General features: G+C 28.6%; 1 protein-coding gene across 1 annotated transcript in view; it reads right to left on the bottom strand.

Annotated features, from left to right (window-relative positions):
- The window catches only part of LOC129958932 (serine/threonine-protein kinase STK11-like), a 60128-nt gene that overhangs the window by 18860 nt on the left and 18333 nt on the right, over positions 1 to 22935 (bottom strand). The window contains exons 4-6 of the mRNA XM_056071677.1: positions 11249 to 11385; positions 1707 to 1834; positions 660 to 717 (exon numbers count right to left, since the gene is read on the bottom strand). Coding sequence (XP_055927652.1) covers positions 660 to 717; positions 1707 to 1834; positions 11249 to 11385 — 323 coding nt within the window. The remainder of the gene's footprint in view (positions 1 to 659; positions 718 to 1706; positions 1835 to 11248; positions 11386 to 22935) is intronic.

Raw genomic sequence — 22935 nt, 5'->3', positions numbered from 1 at the left:
TTTCGCCTCTAAATAGAAATCAAATAGACTAACCTCACACACCACATAATTCAAAATTACATTTAACTACTTCAGAACATTACAAATAGACTTAGAATTATTAGAAACTGTTTTTCCCAATGCTGTTAAAATGACCATGCTTCTGTGAAGACTGTTTTAACACAAACAAATATTTTAAAAATACTTTATATGGCAAAAATATCTAGAACTCAGGTTGCAATTTATCTTCTATATGCATACAAAATTCATTAGCGAGAGCTTCAGAAAAAACTCCAAAACTCATGTTATGGGGTTTTATTTGATTTCTATAAAAACAAAACATTTTGCTGCACAACAGATTCTATTCAACAGATAAATTCAATTTTATATAAATGTATGCCTTACATATACTTTTCAAAGCATAATTACTGTAACTAATTTTCTCGGTTCAGTCCCAAGTACATCAATGAACTTTCCAAGGATATTTCAAATATCAAATAATCCATTTCATTTCCTAATTTTGGGTACACCCCATTGCGAAAAGTTAGAGTCCAGCTGGGTATTTAGTATTATCTTGTTTTGGCATTCATTGATAGCATGTATAATTTTGTACATAATTGCATTTCTTATTGCACATGAATTTCTATGTTTTAAAATTACTAATACCTAAAAATACTTACTTATGAATTTTAACTTCATTAAGACTCATTCTGGATGCAGGTTCCTTTTGTAACATACCTAAAATATAGATATTTAACATAATTGCAAAGATAAATAAGGGAAAACATTCAAAGCATATTGAAACTTATTATTACTTTAAATCCAAAAATAAAATTTAATAGCAAAACATTATTATTCATATAATTAAATCCTCACCTAATGAGCTATTAGCAGTGAATGCTATATTATAAATCCTCATATCATGCACACTGAATTTATAAAAATAAATAAATTTTACTAAAAACTATTCTGAAATATTTATAAGTATTGAAAATATAATGGAATTTTAGCATTTATATTTAATAATAAAATTTTTCGGAAATTTCTGTTATTTATAGAGACATTGTTTAAGATCCCCCCCCCCACTCCTTTCTCCAATAAGAAGACACTTTATTGGGAAACTCTTTCAGTTGCAACTCCCCTGTTTATTATTTGATAATAAACTGAAACTTAAATTTGACTATCTGCTTGGCGATTTCTAATTAAAAACAGGAAGTCAAAAATAGATCTTTCACAAGGATGGTTTGGTTTGGTTTAGTTATATTAATGTCCTGGCTAAAGCAACACTAGGGCTATTTTATCTTTCATAAGGAAGTGTCAAGCAAAAATCTGCATACATTAAATATTTTTGAAATTTATGATTAAAAATATTTTAAAGAGGTAAGGATACAATTGATATGCACATTTAGCTATACCTAATGACAATACTAAAAAAAGTAACTCTAAAAAGAGATACAAGTTTAACAATAACTTACTAAATGGTTTAAACTATTTTCTACATTTTTTTTTAAAAAAAAAAGATCAAACATAGTTACAAGAAGTGATAAAAATTTAAGTTACTTATCCTTGTATTTAAGGAATTTTATTAAGGATACATCAGAATATTGAATGCAATATAATTTAGCAATAACTCAAGAAAACCACTTCAGTGAAAAAAAAATTAAGAACATAATTCTTAAGGGAAAAAAAGACACATATTTCAGTGCAAATGAATAAAGCAATCTAACCTTGAAGCAAATCTTGTAGGGATGATTCTAATTCTTTTGGAATGATCACATCACATTCAGCTATGTTTTCATACAATTTGTAAATGCTGTCCCCTTCAAAGGGATACTTTCCAGTTGTAATATTGAATCTAAAAAACAGATGTGTTAAAAAGATGATGTACTAAGCATATCTAAAAAATAAAGAAAAAGAAGAGCTGATAATCATTTCATAGTAACAAACAAACAAAAAATCCTACCATATTTGAGTATGTCCAGATGTTAGATGTAACCAAAAACAAGTGCTGATTCTAATATTTATATGGCAATAACAGATCTCTTGAAAATAGGTATTAGATGTCAGTTTTTGTAGATCCCATTTAACAAAAAGGAAATACCTTAAAAACTTTAAATACTACATTGGATATTCATTAGTATAACTAATTTTAAAATCAATTTTTATTGAATGAAATAAAAAAAAAATAACAAATCGTTGGACAGTTTATTAGGGCATTTTACCTGCACATATAAATTAGCCAGAGATATTTATTTCGGTTACATAAAGTTGATTTTTCTGAGAAAAATATATATATAAAAAATGAGCATTGGTAAAAAACGTCACCCCTTTAAATACACAAAAGGAATAAGAAGCAGACTTTTTTAGTTTGAGAATTTTGAGATTCTGAAAATGCATTAGCTAAAAATAATAGTACATCTTAAAGATACATTTTAAAATTGAGTAATTACTTAACCCAATAACAAAGCTGTAAGGCTGTTTCCAGGCGCTTTAACAATTTTGACAATATGAAGCCACATATTCAATGTCTTTTCTAGAGAAGTTCGATTGATATTATATATGTAATGATATTTTAAAATGTAATTTAAACTGAATTAATTTCCTAATTTAGCTCAATTCAGCACATATTAACTTCATTCTAAAATATTCTCTAATTTTCTGATCACATTCCACTTTTCTATTTAATTAATACAACAGAAAGCTCTGTAAAAATACTTTCGTTAGCGGTTCCCACGCACCATATGATGGGATAAAAAATTGCTGACTGAACAAATTCTTTTAAAAGATCCCTATAATTCCCTTATCTAAATCCGACACATGTAGGAAATACCTATAAAAGTCATACAGTATATAAGAACTGTGGAAATATTCTCTCTCTCTTGCCTATTTTTACGCTCTCGTCTGCCGCGCTGTGAGCGGACGTGTTTTGTCCGTGCTACTTGTATATAAATCATGACCCTCCGGGATGAAATAAAACGAAGTTAAAAATTCCGAGTGTCTTCCCTGTCTTCGGCCACGATTCTGCTTCAAAAATTATGGTGTATATATATATATAACTATAATTTGTTTTCAATTTTACGAATGCTTATCTAAAAATGGTTATTCAGTTCATAAATTTCTCAACAAACCTTTAACATCATTTTTTTTTATAAAGAATATAATTCACTTTGTAAAAGCAATGGGTAATGATTTCAAATTATCCACATTCTAGAAATAATTTCTGAGCTGCACAGACTTTTATTTTCCCACAATGAGTCTAATATGCACCGAAACCAGATTGCTGTTTCATCCAAATCCTCTTTTAAAGCTATATAGATTCTTAATGCTTTCTCACTGTCTCCCCGGCCCACTTTCTGCCTGCATATGGATGTGCGATGCTAGCTGGCTATAGTGCTAACAAAGAAATCTTAATAATGGCTAAAAACAGAACTCTTTCTGGAATCATAAAAGAAATAATTTTAAAGAACTCCACGTGTACTTTCCTTTGCCAGAAAATAACATTACATAAATATCTGAAAAAGATTTTAAAAAAAAATATTTATAAAACCTTTGCTGGCTTTTATCTTTCATGCTATTATTATAACTTTTTTTTTTGATAATGAAAACGAATAAAGCGATAATGATTTCTTTCTGCCCTAAGTCTCTCTCTAAACGGATCAGATCTAATAGTTACTAATAATTAAAATTTCGTATTATGTGGGAATGATAAAAACTGCCCTTATTATGCACGTTTTTTCCCTGTATTTAAGTATTTTAAAAGCAATGTGATCAATTAAAAAATAGGAAACGAGCTCATTAATCAACTTATTTATAAATTTTATTATCAACAAAGCACTATTGAATAAACATTTTATACTCCTTTTAAACCTCAAGCTAGAAAAAACAGTGTAAACATTTTATTTTTTCCCCCAAAAATCTGAAAGGTATATTATATTAACAACAAGGGGGCGGGGAACATGATAAAAACCTTCTTCTTACTACAAAAGCTTTTTAAAAAAAATAGCACTTTGAATAATTTTTAGAAAATGAAAATAATTCTTAGAAAGAAAAATATTACCTAGCTGATGTATAAAGTAAATCATTAAAAATAATTCTTTCCAACATTCTTTTCGAATCAAAAATTCTGTCTGTCTTTAAACCATTAAATAAATGCTTATTAAAATAAAGAGAAAGTGTTTCAAATCTATCATATTAAAATACTAAATTCATTTTATTAAGTTATTTTTTGATGTCGATTTAATCTATACTCTCACGCAATTTCAGCTGTCTCGCGCATGTTCATTTAGCTGCAATTCGGGAATCCCGTGGAAAAAGAACTGCCTCTCAAAATGAAATTGGACTGTATACAGAAAAAAAATTGCGAGTTCCGCAATTACACACCGCGAATGCTGTTTTGTTTTTGGAATTATTGACAACGATATTTTAGATGTTTAGATATCAGCATTTTTTTTTTTTAGATGGAGAAAGTGAAAAACAAAATTTCCTGTACTCCTTTTATTAGGTAAAGTGGTACAGGAAATAGTACTGCTCAACCCCCCCTCCCTTTTAGATGATTTTTAAATTCACCGTATTCCTTGGTTCTCTCGGTGCCATGGCAACACAGTTCAATTTACATGCATTAAATAGGAAAGATTTTATAGTTATCTTAATAGTAAACGGCAAATGCGGATACCGACCCCCTCTTTCCCCAATAAAACATCAAGCACATTTTCTAATACACATATTAAATTCATCGTATTCCTTGGTTCTCTCGGTGCCATGGCAACACAGTTCAATTTACATGCATTAAATAGGAAAGATTTTATAGCTATCTTAATAGTAAACGGCAAATGCGGATACCGACCCCCTCTTTCCCCAATAAAACATCAAGCACATTTTCTAATACACATATTATAAAAGACTAACTACAGAATTATAATTCTAGCCATTTCATACAGCAATTTTCTCACAAATGCAAAATGAATTCTGTTACAGTTGAAGAAACTCATCTCGAATTCCCAGGATTTTATAGAGACATCAAAGGCTGCCTGAACTTTCGATTCTGAACAAAATATATCCACTTCATATTTATCCCATTTTTTTTTTTTATTTCAATGACTCAGAATAAAATAGCCATGCATAAATTTTTGGAAACTTAATATGGGATCTATTTTTTTAAAAAAATATTTACGTTGTCTAAATATTTTTACTGAAAGTTCCAAATAATATTTTATTTACAGAAATTTACCTTAAAAAATCAATAAGCTAAATAATTTTTATTAAAAAAGTGATAGTGAATATAAACTAAAGTAAAAGTCTTAACACTGAAAGCAGAAGACACATGTTCTCAAATTTTATCTGAAGACGATATTTATTCAAATTTCGTTTTAAAAGATTTTCTTATTTCAGTATGACAATAACAGCCAAAAACTTTGGAAACCTTTAATAAAAAGTGAATTTCAGAGATTTGATGGTTCATCATATCAGTAATAGCACCTGCAGTAATACCTTAAAGCAATATAAAATTTTAAAGATAATTTAACTAAGAATGTAATGAATTAAATTGTTTTTTAAGTTATAGCTAAATAATTATAAGAAAGAAGCATGCTTTTTAGTTGGTAAGATAGTTTTTCTCCATTTGAGTGTAACCAAAGACCATGAGTGTTTAGATCTTCAAGAAGAAAATTTAATCATTAGAAGAAAAAAGTAGTAGAAGTCGGAAGTTTAGATAGAATAATTAAAAGACTGTGTCTATGTGACAGAAGAAAATTATATGGGAGTAAACAAAGTGAAATGGCAGAATGCAATGTGAATTTGAGTGTGAAGACCATTTGACTCAGACTGCAGGATTCTAGTCCAAATGCAAAAATTCCTCAAAAAAAGCTATTTTAAATCCAAAATAAGTTTAAACTGGGAAAAATACCACAATAACTGGATAATAAAACAATGAGAGAGCAATTAAACGCGATTAGGTCAAAATCTCACTACTTGGTAGTATGACATAAAATACATAAGAAAAATAGGTGAAGATAGCCAACCTGATTACATTTTAACTATTATTAAACAGCCAGTTAATGTTATCTGGGATTGTATGACAGTAAAATGTGTGATTAATGGAAATGAAGCACTTGTAAGCATATAAATGAAGTACTTGTTTTCCGAAATTGTTGCCTTCTGCCTGTGATCTTTCCCCAGGTATTGAAGAATTTATATTTCAACAGAATTCAGTTCCATTTTATGTTAGCAATAAAAAACCAATTTCAAGACAAACATTTTTACTAATCTGGGAACTATCCCAGACCTTAACCCAACCAAAAATCTATGGGGCTTACGAAAGAAAATTGGGACGCAGATGAAAACCAGCAATATAACTAAAAACTGGTTGAAGCAATAATTCATTTGTGGTATTACATTATAGCAGTTGAGAAATTAAAAGAATTGGTGAATTCTTTAGGATGATATTGCACATATGTAATTGATGCTAAAGGTTACTAAATATTATTAACTGCCATAAATGAGATTTTTTTGTAAACGCCATTATTTCTTTGTTTCATTTTTCTTTTTGATAACTGCTGATCAAGTTTAAATTCTCATTATAAAAATTGAATAAATTCTAGTTTAAATTACCTTAAAAATGACGTATAATGTTATAGTATATGTCCTAAGAAAATTACTGTTTTGAACCATCAAATTTCAAAAATTCTTTTTTCTGAAAGATTTCCACAATTTTGACCACATTTGAATGAAACTTTAAGTACAAGTGATCTTGTCTTTTACAGAACTGTTTTGACATAATTTTTTTTACATAATATGTTGCATATTATCTAAATTCATCAAGTTTTTTATAGATATTTTAAAGGCTAACTAAAAAAAAAAGAGACGAAAGATAAGGATTTCTTTAAGTATATATATATATATATATAAAAATTTCTTTTAGAGATAAGATAAAAAGTTTCAAATATTTTTTTATCAAAACAATTGTTCCAAAAAGTCAAAGAGCAAAACGTTTCATATTTTAAAAAGTAAAACAAATTAGAGGAAAACTATAACTGAATGGAAAGGTAGACTTTTTATTGAAAACTCGCAAAGCAATTATTCAAAGTAAAGTGCTGACAGATCTGTTGCTTCACATAATGGGGAGTAAATCACCAACCAAAAAAGCAGAGTTCAATTCATACTACAAAATGCCAAAAACTCCCAGCCTTAATGGAGGTGCCAGGTAAAAAAATGCCTTGACACCAAAAACTTAATGAATACTAATAACACAAACATATTAGCACAAATAATTTATAAGATAAATGTCTAATAAATTATTTGAATTATGGCACTTTGATATGGTCCTTTTATGATCATTTATAGATAATAACAATAATAAAAAAATTACATCAATTTCAGAAGAAAAATTTTAGAAACAAAAAAGTATTTCAAAACAAAATTTACAAAATAAGACTAACTCTGTTTCTAATCATAAAATTATGAATTTTAAAAAAGTGCATCAGAATTTGATTCTATTTCTAAAAACTGGTTAATAACTATTTGTTTAATGCTATCATATAGATATAGAAAATAATAGTAAGATTTTCAAATAAAAAGTTTTAAAATGAACATCAATTTTAATCCTTCCTCTTTTTCTCCATAATCTTAGTATCTTTTTCATTTTTTTTAATTAAAAAAGTTTGGAAGCCTATTTTGAAATAAATTTCACAATTCTCATTGTCTCCACATGAAAAAAAAAAAAAAAAAATCATCACAACCATCTTTAGAAGATTGATTTTGGCAGCAGCAAACCTTGAAAGGTGCAAAATAAACAAAAGTTTTAATCATCAGGGTTCGATCTCTAATTAAAGGAAATCTGCAAGTATTTTCAATGATCATAAAATTACATTCAAAAATGCAAAAAACAAATTTAAATAAAATATTTTTCCTTTTTATACTTAAAAGCGTGATTACTTTCTTGCTTACTACTTCTAAATTTTTAAAGGAAGAATACAAAGGACACTTTCCATGTTTATCATTAGTTAATAAACTAAAACTTGTAGCTCAAAGTGGGTTCAAGATCACAATGCAAGCGCCTTTATTATAGACACCATTAAATGCTAATTTCACACAAACTCCTATAAGGTGCTAATTTCACAAACACATTCACATTAGTTGAAACAAAATTCATTACAAAATGTTAATTTCATAAGAATCTTGAACCTTACTCTTGACTAATGCTAAGAATGGAAAAATTCTAGTGACAAATTAAGAAATTTTTATTTACATTTAAGAAATGAATTGGTAAAAGTGTTGTGCTATTAATTTTTTTTTAAATTTACATTCTAAATTAACTTGTTAAAGCTTCGATTCCTAAATCTATAAGATTCTGCAATACACTGAAAGTCTCTATTCTCTTCTGCCTTTTCAACTAGTTAGTTTGTAGATTTCTGCAATTTAAAAATTGTCTCTTCAATATTCGCCCTTTTTGATTTGATCACTTATTTTTATCTGCAATCCTTTTCTTATGTTTTCACCATTTTGTGATCTCTACTCAACCATTTTTTTTCAAACATGTTTAGAGCAGGCATTTTTCTTTATATATGTTACCGTTAAAGCGTGAAATTCGTTATTTCATAAAATAACTAGGTATTTCATGAATAACTAGACAAGTCAGTAAAGTATATAAAATTATTGAATTATATGATTTAACTAGGTATTCTATAGAGTAACGATTACTTGATCGTTAAAGTATGAAATACAGCACTCAAAAGTTCTTTGAACCGGTTCTAATTTCTTTTAGTCAGTTTTGAACATCATATAGCTGCTTTGCAATGACGTGTGTGTGTGTGTGTGTGTACACTTCATTCCGTTGCTTTTAGATGTTGAATTTGGTTGGTTGGTTGAGTTGCGTTTTATGGCGCAAGAGCCAGAATTTAGACGGTGTATTTATGTTAGCGTTTTACATTTTGGATTATTAACAAATATTTATCATCTGTTTTCGAGGAAATTTTGATGTATATGTATGAGAACTGACATAGGCATCTTGCACCTCAATCAGTACCTAAGCTCCGTTAATGATTAGGTCATTGTGAGTGCCACCCAACCTCTGCACGGCATCTTCTGATAAAGCGTCCTTGTATTTATCCCACAGCTGGAGGAGGTTTGATAGTCCGCAAGTGCTCGCTAAAATTCCAAACAGGTCATTGTGAGCAAAACCACAAGCCGCCCATCACCACCCGATTGCCGCGGATGTCCTGCAGGCTGCGGTTTAACGCATCTAATGCATGCTTGTGCGACATTGAGCACTCGTCACATAATATTAACTTGCATTGCTACAAAAGGACTCCCAAACCGCTGTTTTTGGCGATGTTGCATGTTGGGGTATCTTTACTTGCAAGATTAAGCTGCAGTTTGAAAAGAAAATGTGCAGGGATAAAATATTGACTTAAACAAATTCTTCTAAAAGATCCCAATCATTCTCTTACCTGTGGTCGACGAGTGTAAGAAATCCCTATTAAAATCTCACAGTATATATTCACAGGGATAAAATTTTCATTAGTTTTTCCTCATTTCGTTTTGTGTTGTCTCGTCGTTTCTGCTTGTACAAAAAATCATGCCTCCCGCGATGGAAATAAAACGAAGTTAAAAATTCAAAGTGTCTTTTCACTTTGGTCACGACTCTGCTTCAAAATATTATATGTTTACATATTATATTATATATACTAACAAATACAAATACATCCTTACAAAAACTATACTAATACTAATTCTCCCTCATACTTTAAAGAACCTTTCAATTCTGCATGTAAACATAGAGCAGGCACAATGAACGTCATAATAATATCTCCAGCTGCCGAGTCTGTTGAAGATTTCTTCCTCCTATAGTAATTCTGTTAGCTGTAGCCCCCCCCCCACCTTTCTCCTTCCTACAATTATACAAAGAGAAAACATTGTAGATTGGCAACTCTGTCATATCAACACTTCTTTTCGGTTTCTGGAATTCCCAGTGAAAAACAAATAGTCCAGTTGAATTGTTAAGAAAAGAGACAAAATGTGGGGAAAATACCTAACAGCCATTTTATTGGTTTAAGTTGTTGAGCTCTTCAAAACAGGCTTCTAAGTTTGCACCTAAATATATTACTGGATAAGGGATAGAAGAGATGGGATAAATCAGAAGTTTTTTTCTTTTTTTTTTTTTGCATTTAAATAAAAAAGATTATATAATGATCTGTCAAATGTTAGGATAGCTTAATTATACCAGGAATCAGTTGTTAAAAAAGCTTAAATTTGAAAAAAAATATTAAATTTTTTTTAATGAAATTTTGTAATTTCATTTAAAGATGAGTTAAATAGATGGTAATACCTAATATAAATATTAGACTGATAAATTGCATCGTTTTTAAAAAAATTCAACATTGTTGAGAAAAAAGAAACAACTGTTGAAAAATAACAAAGTACTTTTCTATCTGTCTAAATTCCCAGACTCTTCCTCCTTCCCCCCAAAAAATCCCATAATGGGAAAAAAACATCAAATTTTACTTTCATCGAATTTTCTTGAAAACTGACTGTTATAATACCATCTGAAATCGTAGAGTAACATTTTTTGATAAGATTTTTTTTTTTTTTTCATTCCACAAATCAAAAAGTTGTTTCACTTAGTTTTCAAGCACCTAAAGAATTGAGTACTTTTACGGAGCTAAAGTACATCAAAATAAAATTCGCAGTTTCCAAGGTCCATGCGAATCCTGATCCTATGGTTTGAGAATAAATTCAAGAAGTGGCCACTCACTGACACAGTTCATCACAAATTCAAAATTTTAAAGAACATGAGAATTTATTAAATAAGATATCTTGCAAATAAAAATTTTAAATATTTATTTACTAGATTTTTTAAATAAAATTCTGAATTCACAGACTGGTTTTTATTTCTGCTAAATTTTATGAAAGTTACATTTATATTAAATAAAATAACATAATTAGATCCGCATGGAATCATTAACAAAAAAGTATTCCAAATTATTGTTTAGTATAAAGGTAGTGATTAGTTTAAATATTTTTGACAATGTTCTACAAATACTATAAAATTTTATCTATTTCATCCCTTGCCATCTCTAAATAATATTCAAGGGCAAATATTAAGGCAAGGGCAATATTAAATAAAAAAAACCATAGAAAAATAAATTATGTATTAGAAGCCCGATAAACAGTTTAGAGCACATGACAATTTTCACATGGAAGTTATTTTAACTTCCATGGAAAATGCAATTTTACACATAGAAGTACAAATCTTAAAAAAAATATATAAACTCACAAAGTTACCCCTGAAGACCAAATATCTACTTTAAAACCAGAAAACTTTTCAGCACCATTTGCAATTTCAGGAGGCTGGAATGCTGGTGATCCTTGACTAGTATGACAAGTATCATCAGGAGCAAAATAATCCAATGCCTGAAAGAATGATACATGTTGGAAATTAAATTATGTGAAAGATAAACTACTGCAAATTTTCATTACTTTTATAATATTTAACACTATTTCAAGTCGTTAAGCATGTTCAAAGAACACAGGAATCACATTAAAATTTATTCGAATATTTTTATAAAATTATTCATTATAATGCCTCCTGCATAATATTTATATGGAATGCACAGTAATTTAAAATCACACCTTTGTCCTTTAATAAAACTAAAAAATAAAAATTTAATGGAAATTGAAATTTATGTGAAAGTGAATTATTTTCCTAAGCAACTTTTTCGCAAAATAAAGCCAAATTCATCAAAATTGCCACAGGATCCTAACCATATTAAATTTGGTATGCTACAGCCAGAAAAAACTCAAAACTATCAGCTGTACCAAGTTTTGAAAAATAAACAAAATATAATCTAAAAGATCTCATAGTCAATTTTCCAAATAAATTTTGTGCAGAATAAAAACTTATTTTCATTTTTCTTCCACAAAATGTCTAACAGAAAAGGAGCCTGAATTATAATAATTGTGAAATTACCACAAAACCAAAAATCTGTAATTAAAAAACAAAGGCAATACTCATTATCACATCATATGAAGTATCAATTTGTAGCAGATGCAAAAAGCTATTTCACTATCTGAAATTTATGAACTGAAAATCAATTCATTTAGCAAGCGTGAGATGAGAATAAGTAAATAAAAATATACTTAAGAGTTAAATGCATATAAAAATCTTTATTAACTATATATATAATAATAAGAAAAAAGTAATGCAATTGAATGATTTGATGAAACAAATAGTTTAATTTTAATTACAACAATGAAAAATATTCTTGTAAATCATTAAAAAAAGTTAAAACTATGAAAAACATTATTATACAATAAAATTTGCATCATTATAAAGAGAATGTTCGAATTTCAAAATGGAAAAAAAAAAAATCCTTTTTGCAAGGTAATATTATTGGAAGATAATTTGGAAAAATTCCAAAATTTTGCTGTTTTTAATTGATGAAATTTTAACTTCATGGACAAAAATAATAGATCTGTATAAGGAACACAAAGATTCTGGTTTATAAAGATGTGCATGTCATTGTTTAGATTTAAAAATACTATTATTGTGACAAGAAAACCCAATGAAAAACACAAAAAGACGATGAGAAAAGAAATAGATATCCTAAATTGTGCAGACTGATGATGCTTCAGACAGTAAAATTTACTATTACTCAACAGAAATTTAATGCTTTAACAATTTGAGGATAGCTATATTGATTTTATATTTAAGTATATGGTCAAAGTCCATTCAATTGATAATTCTAACTTTTCACATGAAGAATTTCTCGTGGTTTCTATTCTTTTAGGAGAATTGGTGCACTTTAAGTCCTCTTGATTGTTTCCAACACACTTACATAAATCATGCAGGCAACCCTTTATTTTATGACATGCAGAATAAGAATGATTATTTAGCCCACATGTAAATTGGCTCTACTCTTGTAGTTATAACAGAATATCCTACCATATTCAGTATTCAAAATTAGTTTTACAGCTTAATCATCAAAGTTCTATTTTATTTTTTGTTGACATTCTATTGAAATTGTGCCATATACTTCCCATAAAGATGTTCTGTCCTCGTGTTTCAGAAAGGAGAATAGACAGAAGAATGCCATTTCTATATGTGTCTCTCATACATGTTCCACATGTCTTTAGAATCATACACAAGAGCACATGAATTCATGCTGCAAGTTTTTGTTTAGGGTAAAGCAACATTCAATGCATAATGAGAAATTGCTGCAAAAATTAAGTACTTTTAAGCACCTTAATAAATAAATAAAATAAGCAGCCTAATACATATATGCATATGTAAACCAAAACATAGGATATTTTCTGTTTCATAATAATGCATAGTTTTTATTGAAAAAGTTTTTTAAAAAATTAAAAAATATATTGTTTAAATTTTAATATCTATTCCTGTATTTGTACAATGTCTTCTATAGTAAAAAAAAAAAAAAAAAAAAAAGAATCAATTTTCAATACCAGAAAATTAACAAATTGTCAATTTATTTAGATAAATACATCATTTTGATGGTGATATAGAAGTATAGCATGATGAATTTTTTTTTTACTTGAGTGCAACAACAAAGATTCAACATGGCTGGGATGGAAAGTGTAAATTTCTTCCTGCACATACTCACTATATTTAGTAATTTTATATGAAGCTTTATAAAGCTATGAACTAAAGCATTCTGGAATGGCTACTATCGTAAGACTGACAAAACTGCTATGAAAGTGACATAGTACAATGACATGCTCTAAATCTGTTATATATATATATAAATTTAAATGTAAACGGGACAACAAATATGAGGGGGAAACTAGTGGTTTATTATAAATATATCTCACGAGCATAGTTAAATAAGCCTTTCTTGAATATTTAATGTACCTTTGCAGCACTTTTCTGAGACATTACTGGCTTTTTGCATTTTTACAGGTGTTTCATTGAAATGATTCATTTGGTATTTCAGATTTTGTTTTTGAGCATTAGTCACATTGGTATCTTCATTTAGTGTACAAGATTTAGATGTGGAAGAAATTTCAGAGAACCTGGGATCTTATTTTTTCAGATAAATCTGCAATTTACCATTTTTTTCAGATATTTTCTTTGCAACTTCCTTTGACACTAACTTTTCATTTGGATTTGATTCAGGGTGCATAGACTAATTTTATTTTTAAAAAATAAGCACTTTATAAGTACTTTTCAGGCCACATTAGAGAAAAAGTAAGAAGCTAAACCTAATATTTTTTATTATCAAACTACAAGTTTGAATAAAATTAATTCTGGTATTAACTAAGTGCCAAATTCTATACAAATATACACATAAAATACTAGCAGGAATCACTGAATATTTTTTACCATCATTGACTAAGTTATTTAAAATCTATCCTTTGAAAAATCTTATCAGTAGTATAAGGGGAAAAGAAAGGCAATACAACTACTTCATTACCATTCCAATTTCTCAAAAAGTTTAAGAATATAAGTAAACAAATCTAGAATATAAAAATCATGCTGTTTATTAAATACTAGTCACATTTGGCAACAGGGTGGTTTTCGAGGATTAATGCTCTCTAAAATTTCCACTTCAATATTTATATACCTTGCTCTCTTAACAGCTTTTTCAGCAAAATATTTTTATGATTCATATTTCTACAGTCATATAACTCATATTATAGGATCCTTATGATATTTTGTTCATTGTACTATATATTTCTCTAATTTGCTATCAGATGGCATAAGATTTAAGTTGCAATTTGAAATGGAAGAAATAAACTTCAATAAATACAAAAACTTTTTTGCTGAAACCAAGCATATTTTTTAAAAATGACTACAGAAAATCAAATCCATAGGCACTGTAATCTTACATGCACCACAGAATACTTTTATTATAATTTATGAAATGTTTCGAAATATTACTCAATACAAATTTCTCTGGTTCATCCTAAAATTCAATTGTAACTACAAAAAGATTTAAATGCAATAAATAATATTTTATTTCAATCAATAAATGCACTTCTAAACAATTATAGTCTAAATTTTATACAGCCCTTTGATTCTATAAATCATATTCAGTAAAATTATCTTGACAATCTAACATTTCAATCTTCTGCGATCAAACCTGACCAAGTTATAAAGCATTGAATATGATTATTTTAAAGCAACCTGCAATTTCATTTTTTAGAAATAGTCTTGGGGAAAGTCCAAGTGTTGATTGGCTATTTTTTCTCAAGACAGTTCAATGGAGGAATCTAAAATAGTGCATTTTTTTCAGAAATATAATAAATACATTGAAATTTTCATAACTCAATCAGTTTTAATTGCAAAAGAGTGGAACTTAAGTTATTTAAAATATTAGTGTTTCAAGAATATTTTATTAAACATGACTCACAGAACAGGAGATCTGTATAAAAATTTAAAATTTGTAATTCATTAGAACATGTATTGATTAAAACTACATAAAATATTATTTAAATCATTTAGACCATTTTATTAGCAGGTATATATCCATTACTAAAGGTTTACACATTAGCTGTTGGGCCCTGTTTAGAGGGGATATCTTGTATATATTAAACTATGTATGCCTTAAATGTAACTGAATATTGAATTAATAATATAGCTATTTTAAAATGTTGCAGAAAACTTGTTCTCGCATTCAATTTTTTGAGAAAATATCATATTTCTTATTTTTTCCATTTCATACAGACACATACTGAAAATTACACTTTTTTAGGTTTAATGTGCAGTAACAGTTAACTTATTTTTCAATTTGAGCTTTTGTCAATGTGATGGCAACATGTTGATAAAAGCTCATTTTTCTCAATGCACGCCTAACATGCCCATGCAGGTTAAATTTTATTTTTATTTTGTACAAAATAAATTGCTGAACAATACAATTAAAATATTTAAAAAAAATTAATTAAAATAAACTTAATTTATAGGCTAAAACAATTGTACCATTAAAAAGATAATTTTTTGAACTTTAACTTGATGTAAAAATCATTTTTGTGCGATAATATCTTTGGAAGTTATTGTAAAAAAAAGCAATTTTGTTTAATATTTAATTTAAATTCTGATTTAAAAAATTTTAAAGAATCATGCAGAGGTGAACATTTTCGGTTTTTTAAGGCATACATGTACCTAATTTTTACTAACAAAAATCATATACATAAAAAGGCAAAAGTGGGTCAGAGATGATACATTTGAAGAAATGGCTTCATGCTTTGTCATAAATACATGTGAAACCAGTTGAGAAAGTCACACCACGGCTTCATTGCATACTTCCTAATGAAGGTTATCACTCTCCCTCCACTGCCATAAAAGTTTGATACCTTAAACAAGGCCGTGAATACCACAAGTACACAGACTTTTATTTTCACAATATAGGAAGAAAAAAAGATAGGGAGAACCCAGTATGCTCCAAAACATTTTGGCCAAGCAATTAAATCCAAAATTTAAGACAGAGCTACAATTTTAGAAATAAAATAACAAATTTCATTTATCTAAATATCTTTGTTACAATGTTTATATGCATATGAACATACAAATGGTCAATTTGAAGACGGATTTGGTTCAAAATTTTGATATTGATTTATACTTTAGATGTTAACACTGAGTGCCACATTTTAGAGATATGGTAGTATTTTGTGTTTTGAAGTATCCTATTCATTTGTACTCAGACAAAAAATATTAGGAATGGATTTCACTAAAAATTTGGTTGAAATATGCACATTTAGTATTAAGAAATTCCAGCTCAAAATGTTTTTCAATTTACTGTGCTCAGAGATAGACATAACACCAAAAATGTGTAATGTGTTATTTGAAGATTTGAATTGTGGATATTGGGCAAAACACCGAGTTCAAGCTTTTTGGAGATTACAATTCTTTTCTCTTTGAATAGTTTGTAAACAAAAAAGTAAAAGAGGAATTTTATTGGCATTAATTTATTTTTGGTATTGTTTTGTAAAGAGTAAAAAATGACCTACAAGTAACTTTTCAGCATCAAGAACATTTTTTTCAATGTATTTTTAAATTTTGATAACCTTGAATCATTCAATGTATTCACATTTAAAAGTCAATAATGAATCAAATGCATATTTTCCGGCATATTTTCAAGAAGTTCTCAACTTTTGCACAAAAATTAATTGAAATAAAAATACTTAAATAATTCACTAATAGAAATTAATTAAATGACGTTGAAATATTACTAACAAATGCTCTACAAACAAATAATCATGTGCAGAAAAGCAAAAATCAGGTGAAGTTATTTTTAAAAACATAACATGAAAACATAAACATAACATAAAATTATGACAAAATTATTTCTAAAAAGAAAGGATTTTCCCTTTATCTTAACAAGCAAAAGGAGATGAAAGAAGAGTTAAGAAACTGAAATAGAGATATTTTTCCAATTCTATCAGTATGTCCCTAAACTGGGATAAACCTTTCTAACTGAACTCTGTATTAATTAAATAAGTGAAACATTGGAACATCCAACTTCGCAAAAAAAATAAAAAAAAATACAGTGTATAATTGGGTAAATGTAGCGTCGTGAAATGATTTTTTTTTCTATCAGAAATATATATAAATATATAAGCATCTGGATAAAAAAATAAACACTTTATATAAGGGCATAAAAAATTAACAGTTTTTAAATACTTTTAATGACATTATGCACCATGATTGTTTGGCACGAATATTTTTTCTAAGAAATTCTGCTCTGTAGTTCTTTGTGCCGAATTCATATTTTTACAGAGCTTTTTGCCCATTTTATCTTTAAATATTTCATCTTTTTACACAGTTAATTAGCAGACTTCATTTGAGATATATGCCCATATTTCATAATCTGAATGGCAAGTGATTCTGCACTTAATCTTTTTGTTTCAGAAGTGATGACCGAGTTCATGAAACTAAAACTCGACTCAACTTTAGGCCCATGAAAACAGGTGAGTATTGCTCATACCCCTTTTTAACATTAATGGAAATTGCCTGGAATTTTCAATTTCTATTCACCAATTATCTATAAACTGGCAGCAGGATACTTACGTAGCTCCAAATCATAGGCACTTCTTTCCGCAACACTAATGATATTAGTCACCAGATCAGGAAGCCTTTAATTTATATCAAAGAGAGAATGTTTCCAACAAGCAGGATCAATTTCCGATACATTTTGCAATAGCAAATCATCTATCTTCTGCAAGTAGAAAGCCTTTTAACACTATATCCCTTAATACAGATTTTGAAGGAAAATGAGATCCCTTAGTAAAATTTTGTGTTGTTAAAAAATAAAAAGGAAAATCACGAATCAACAGAAGAATCGCGTCCCTGACATTGGAACGACAAATTAAAATATCATCATACTAGATTTGACGCAATTGACTAATGCAATTAATTAAAATTCAATTTAGAACAGCATAATTCTTTTAACAGTAGTTCAAGGGATTGCTCCAAAACAACATATTATTGAGAATGATGATCAAATAACAGGGTTGCCAGGGAAAAAAAATCCCTGGATTTTTCTCTATGTGCGTATATTAAAGATATGGGTAAATGCAAAAAAAGCACTCATGTACCACTCCTTAAAATCATATTATAATGCAATATGATTTTAAGGGATGGAAAAAGCAAGGAAAGAAAGCAACAATTTAACATTATTCAAAATAGCATATTAAAAGAAGGTTTTATTTACATTAAAAACAATTTCTCTTTATTTATTATTTAGAATATAGTAAGACAAAATTTATATATTAAGAGGGATATACTACCTTTCAAGCTCTTTAACTGTAAGTCCCACAATATTAAGGACTCGGGAAAAATAAAACACAAAGCATTTTTGCTATCATGATACAAATCATTTAATGATTACTGCAAAACACTACAAAGCAAGACTGTTTTTCTTTATTTAATAATTTTTGCAATTTATGTATTTGGGCATCAATTTCTGCAGATTTTTCAACCATTAGTTTCATGGAGTTAATCCTTAACAAATAAAGCACATTTTCATACCTTTTTCAGCTATTTCATTTTCTGTGAATATATGTGAAAATCCAATATAATATTGAATGCATTAAAGGATGAATGTGATGGAACAAGTTTTAATGACCATAAAAATTCAGATTTAAATTATTGTTCAAAATCGGTTCATTTTTTAGCATTCAATTTGACGTTTTTGGATTTGACATGTCATTTTTTTCTGTATTCCTTTTATCCAACATCAACAATGACTCTTTTGAACTGGCAGACAGTCTTGTATGTTTTCCTCTTTTGACATGGTTGGTAAGAGCCTATTTTTCCGTCTTACTTAGGCTTATTATCTTCTTACAAAGCGAGCAGTATGCAATAAATGGATTTTGCAGAACTTCTTGAACCCATCCAGCAAAACCAAGAATTTTTTATTATCTGTCCAATTTGTATTAAATACGGATTTTTTTTTAAAAAAAAAAATTCTAATCTACTTTGAATAAGCACACAGTTTCTCAAATAATAAACAAACAATTCAATAAACTCAAGTAAGGTAGACTGAACGCCACCACGCTGCTTCTGCAGATTGAAATGTTCCTGCCAAAGAAATGTATTCTATTCTTTCACACAGTTATAGAAGTCTCGCGCATAATCATCAGCTGCAATTCGGGAACTCATGGAAACTGAACTACTGTCTCACAAATCGATAATGGAATTACCTATACAGAAAAATGAGGGAGAGTAGAAAAGTTGTAAGTTTTTGCATTACACAATCGCGAATGGTATTGTTTCGGTTTTGGACGCGAATCTTTTATTCTTGCAAACTTTGGAGATAGCACTTTTTAGATGAGAAAATAATAACTAAAAATTTCCTGTAATTTTCCAGTTTTTATAGAAAATTTCAAATTTCCCGGCATTTTCCCTGTTTTTTTAAAATCGATTTTTAAATTCGATGTGTTTTCTCGGTTTTCCAGGTTCTCCCGGTGGTGTGGTAACCCTAATAACATGTTCTTGTTTTATTTACTTTCAAAACTTGTGCATCCCTCAAAATTCCATATCTTACTACTTCTGCCACTATTTTTGCATGTATAAGAAAGATGAATGCATTTCTCAGACAAGAAAAATCCCTTTATTCAAAAGGAGCTTTGAAGCTTGTGTGCATTTTTAATACTATACCTACTGCTAAATCAATCATCAATGAGTTGGTAAATTAGCTTCAAAAGATTCTTTGGTCATAATCAACAGGTATTTCTAAATCTTCAAAGAAGAGAATACACTGTGCCAGGTGAGAACAGTCTTTTAAAGAATAAATTTTATCACAAAAAAGATAATATTACACTGAATATGCTGATTTTGTCCTAATATAAACAGGAACCTGACACAGTAAAACAGCCTATTTCTTAAGAATATGCCCATTGTGTTCTCCTTTCACGTATACTTCTTTCATAGTTGTTAAAGCTTAACTGACAGTTGTATCTATTAGTGCCCTTATTGCAGCCTTTTCTCTCCCAATGTTGGGAAAAGGTTCAGAAGGCACATGCTTAAAAGTATGAGATAGCCAACAGCAGCATAATAAAACAAACTTAATTTCTTGTGAGATATATGAATAAAAGCAAGATATGACATCAAACATTATCATAATCATCTGACTAATAAGGAGTCCAGCCATTCCACACAGCTTTACAAATTTCACAGCATGCTGTTATATTAAAAATGAGATTGCTATTCAAAACATTTACAAACAAATTCCTTTCTTTTAACAACAAGGAGTTTAATGCTTGGAGGGTTCTGATAGGTTGATACCTTGCAACAATTCTTTACAGAACATTCCAAACATGCTTATCTGATACATTATGGACCACAGGCCAGACGCCACTCAGTCAAGAGATTCTATCCGGTCTGTTGCAAATTTTAAATATAATCAGTATATACAGATTTGAAAGAACTTTTAGAAACTCAGTCAAGATTCATTCACTGAATTAGCCTTAATATTTTTAATTTTTTAATATTCCCTGCATTTTATAAAAAGTTACATTAGCTCATTAAAACTTTATTTGTTGCTCATTCTCAAAAAAATTAGCACTTTTGCCCTATGGGATTCATATTCGGAAACTTAGTTTTATCATTTCAGTATGAGAAAAAGATGATTTATTTCAACAACACTGTACAGGCACATTAGATGCATCAAAGACAATCAATGGTATATAGACATCTAGCATGATGTCTCCCAATATAAGGATTTCCCTCTCACCAGATAACTGTCCTTTATATTGGAGGTATAATGATAAGCACTAAACTTCCTCAAGAAGATTCTTCAAAAACTTATCAATGTTCTGAATATCAATTGACCAGTGAAGAATACAGAACCCTATTATTTTGCCCAAGAATTAACTTTTGGGTTCCACAAATCGAAAGATGTCTTCTAAAAGACATTAATGAAAAAACTTATAAAATTAATCATCTACCATAGAGGCTTTTCTCCTCAAAGCATCAATAGATACACTTTGTCAGGAACAATAAAAGTCTTGAGAAAATCTTTACACCTAATCTCTCAAAAGCATTATGGATTTAATGTCATATACCAACTATTTGCAGGTATTGTTACTCTTTAGCAATCTTCTTACTGACTGTACCAGCAGTTTGGAATAGATATCATAAACTAGATACCACCATTTGAAACAATTTAACCCAACAAACAATAGCCATCTGAGAGTAACCAACCAGCTAATGGCACTGCATTTAAAATTATTTATCAATCCTGATATTTTCCTGGGAAAGGTGAAATTTTTTAGACAAAACTGATCATCAAAAAATTGCCCCTTTTCCATTTTCCTAACTTCAGCAACTATTTGTTATTTTAATGTAACTGATGTTTACATTATACTTAACCTTTAGGCTTTGGGAACCCAAACTCAGAAAAGTTACTTTGAATATGGGCATTCAGTGAGAAAAGCTAGAAGATGCTTTCCCCCTCTTTTAAAGGCGATTGCTGGAAATAACCTTTCCGATTTCAACTATCGTAATGGTAATTGGTCATTGGTCCTCTACATCGTAACCAGGTTGCATTTTTGTGATTTTACCATGTCTGTACCCTAGAAAAAGCTTTAGATCGTAGCTTTCTTTTCTTCTTCTGAAACATTAGTTTACTAATTCTGTAGGAGAAAGTATTGAATTAAATATTATGACATTTAAAAAATTGCAGTTAGAATAACTGCTGAATAGTTATTTAGCACATTAAACAAAATATTGTCAATTTTCCAATCATATTTGCAATTAAATTTCTCAAGAATTACTGAAGCTGTAAATTTAATTCTTATAAAGCTTGAACACATCATTGTGAATTTTATTTTGTTATACTTCTAACTCATCAATTTTGATAAAATGTGAATATTAAAATGACGATTTATGTGACGATTTATATACCATGCATAAAGATCCTAATTGTTTTTATTTCCTTTTTAAAAATATTCCCATTTCTTTGTGCATAACACAGATAACAATCATCTGCTGTTTTGTAGATTAAAATATCTTTAATGTTTTAGTATTAATATATTGCGCACACAGAAATCGAATATAATTTTTATTCCTAACATAGTTCGAACGGTTTTTAATATAATTACTAGTAATGTTTCCTATTCTATCGTCAATTCTTACAATTTATAGTGATTTTTTTTTTTTGCTGAGAATTTTTATTACTCATTGCAGTGTAGTATTTTTGAGAAATATGCTCAATTTCGTAGACAATCAATAACTGAATTATAACAAAAAATTATTTTTCTGCAGAAACATTTACTAATACATAGGTAATCACCAGATTTAAAACAATTAATTTAAAAAAAGTAAGATTAGATATGGTTTACTTAGAATTTGATACACAAGATTACATTACGATAATATTATGCTGAAAAGTAGTTAGCAAAAACACTAAAAAAATACTTTAAAAAATATATCTGACATTCTAAATGATCAGCACTCGTTATTAAATACAAGTATTTTTACTAGCAGCTGATTTAGCTTACCTTCAG

This window comes from Argiope bruennichi, chromosome X1, assembly GCF_947563725.1.
Source record: "Argiope bruennichi chromosome X1, qqArgBrue1.1, whole genome shotgun sequence".
NCBI lineage: Eukaryota > Metazoa > Arthropoda > Arachnida > Araneae > Araneidae > Argiope > Argiope bruennichi.
Note: the sequence above shows the minus strand (reverse complement) of the source record. Positions and strands in the feature narration are given on the sequence as shown.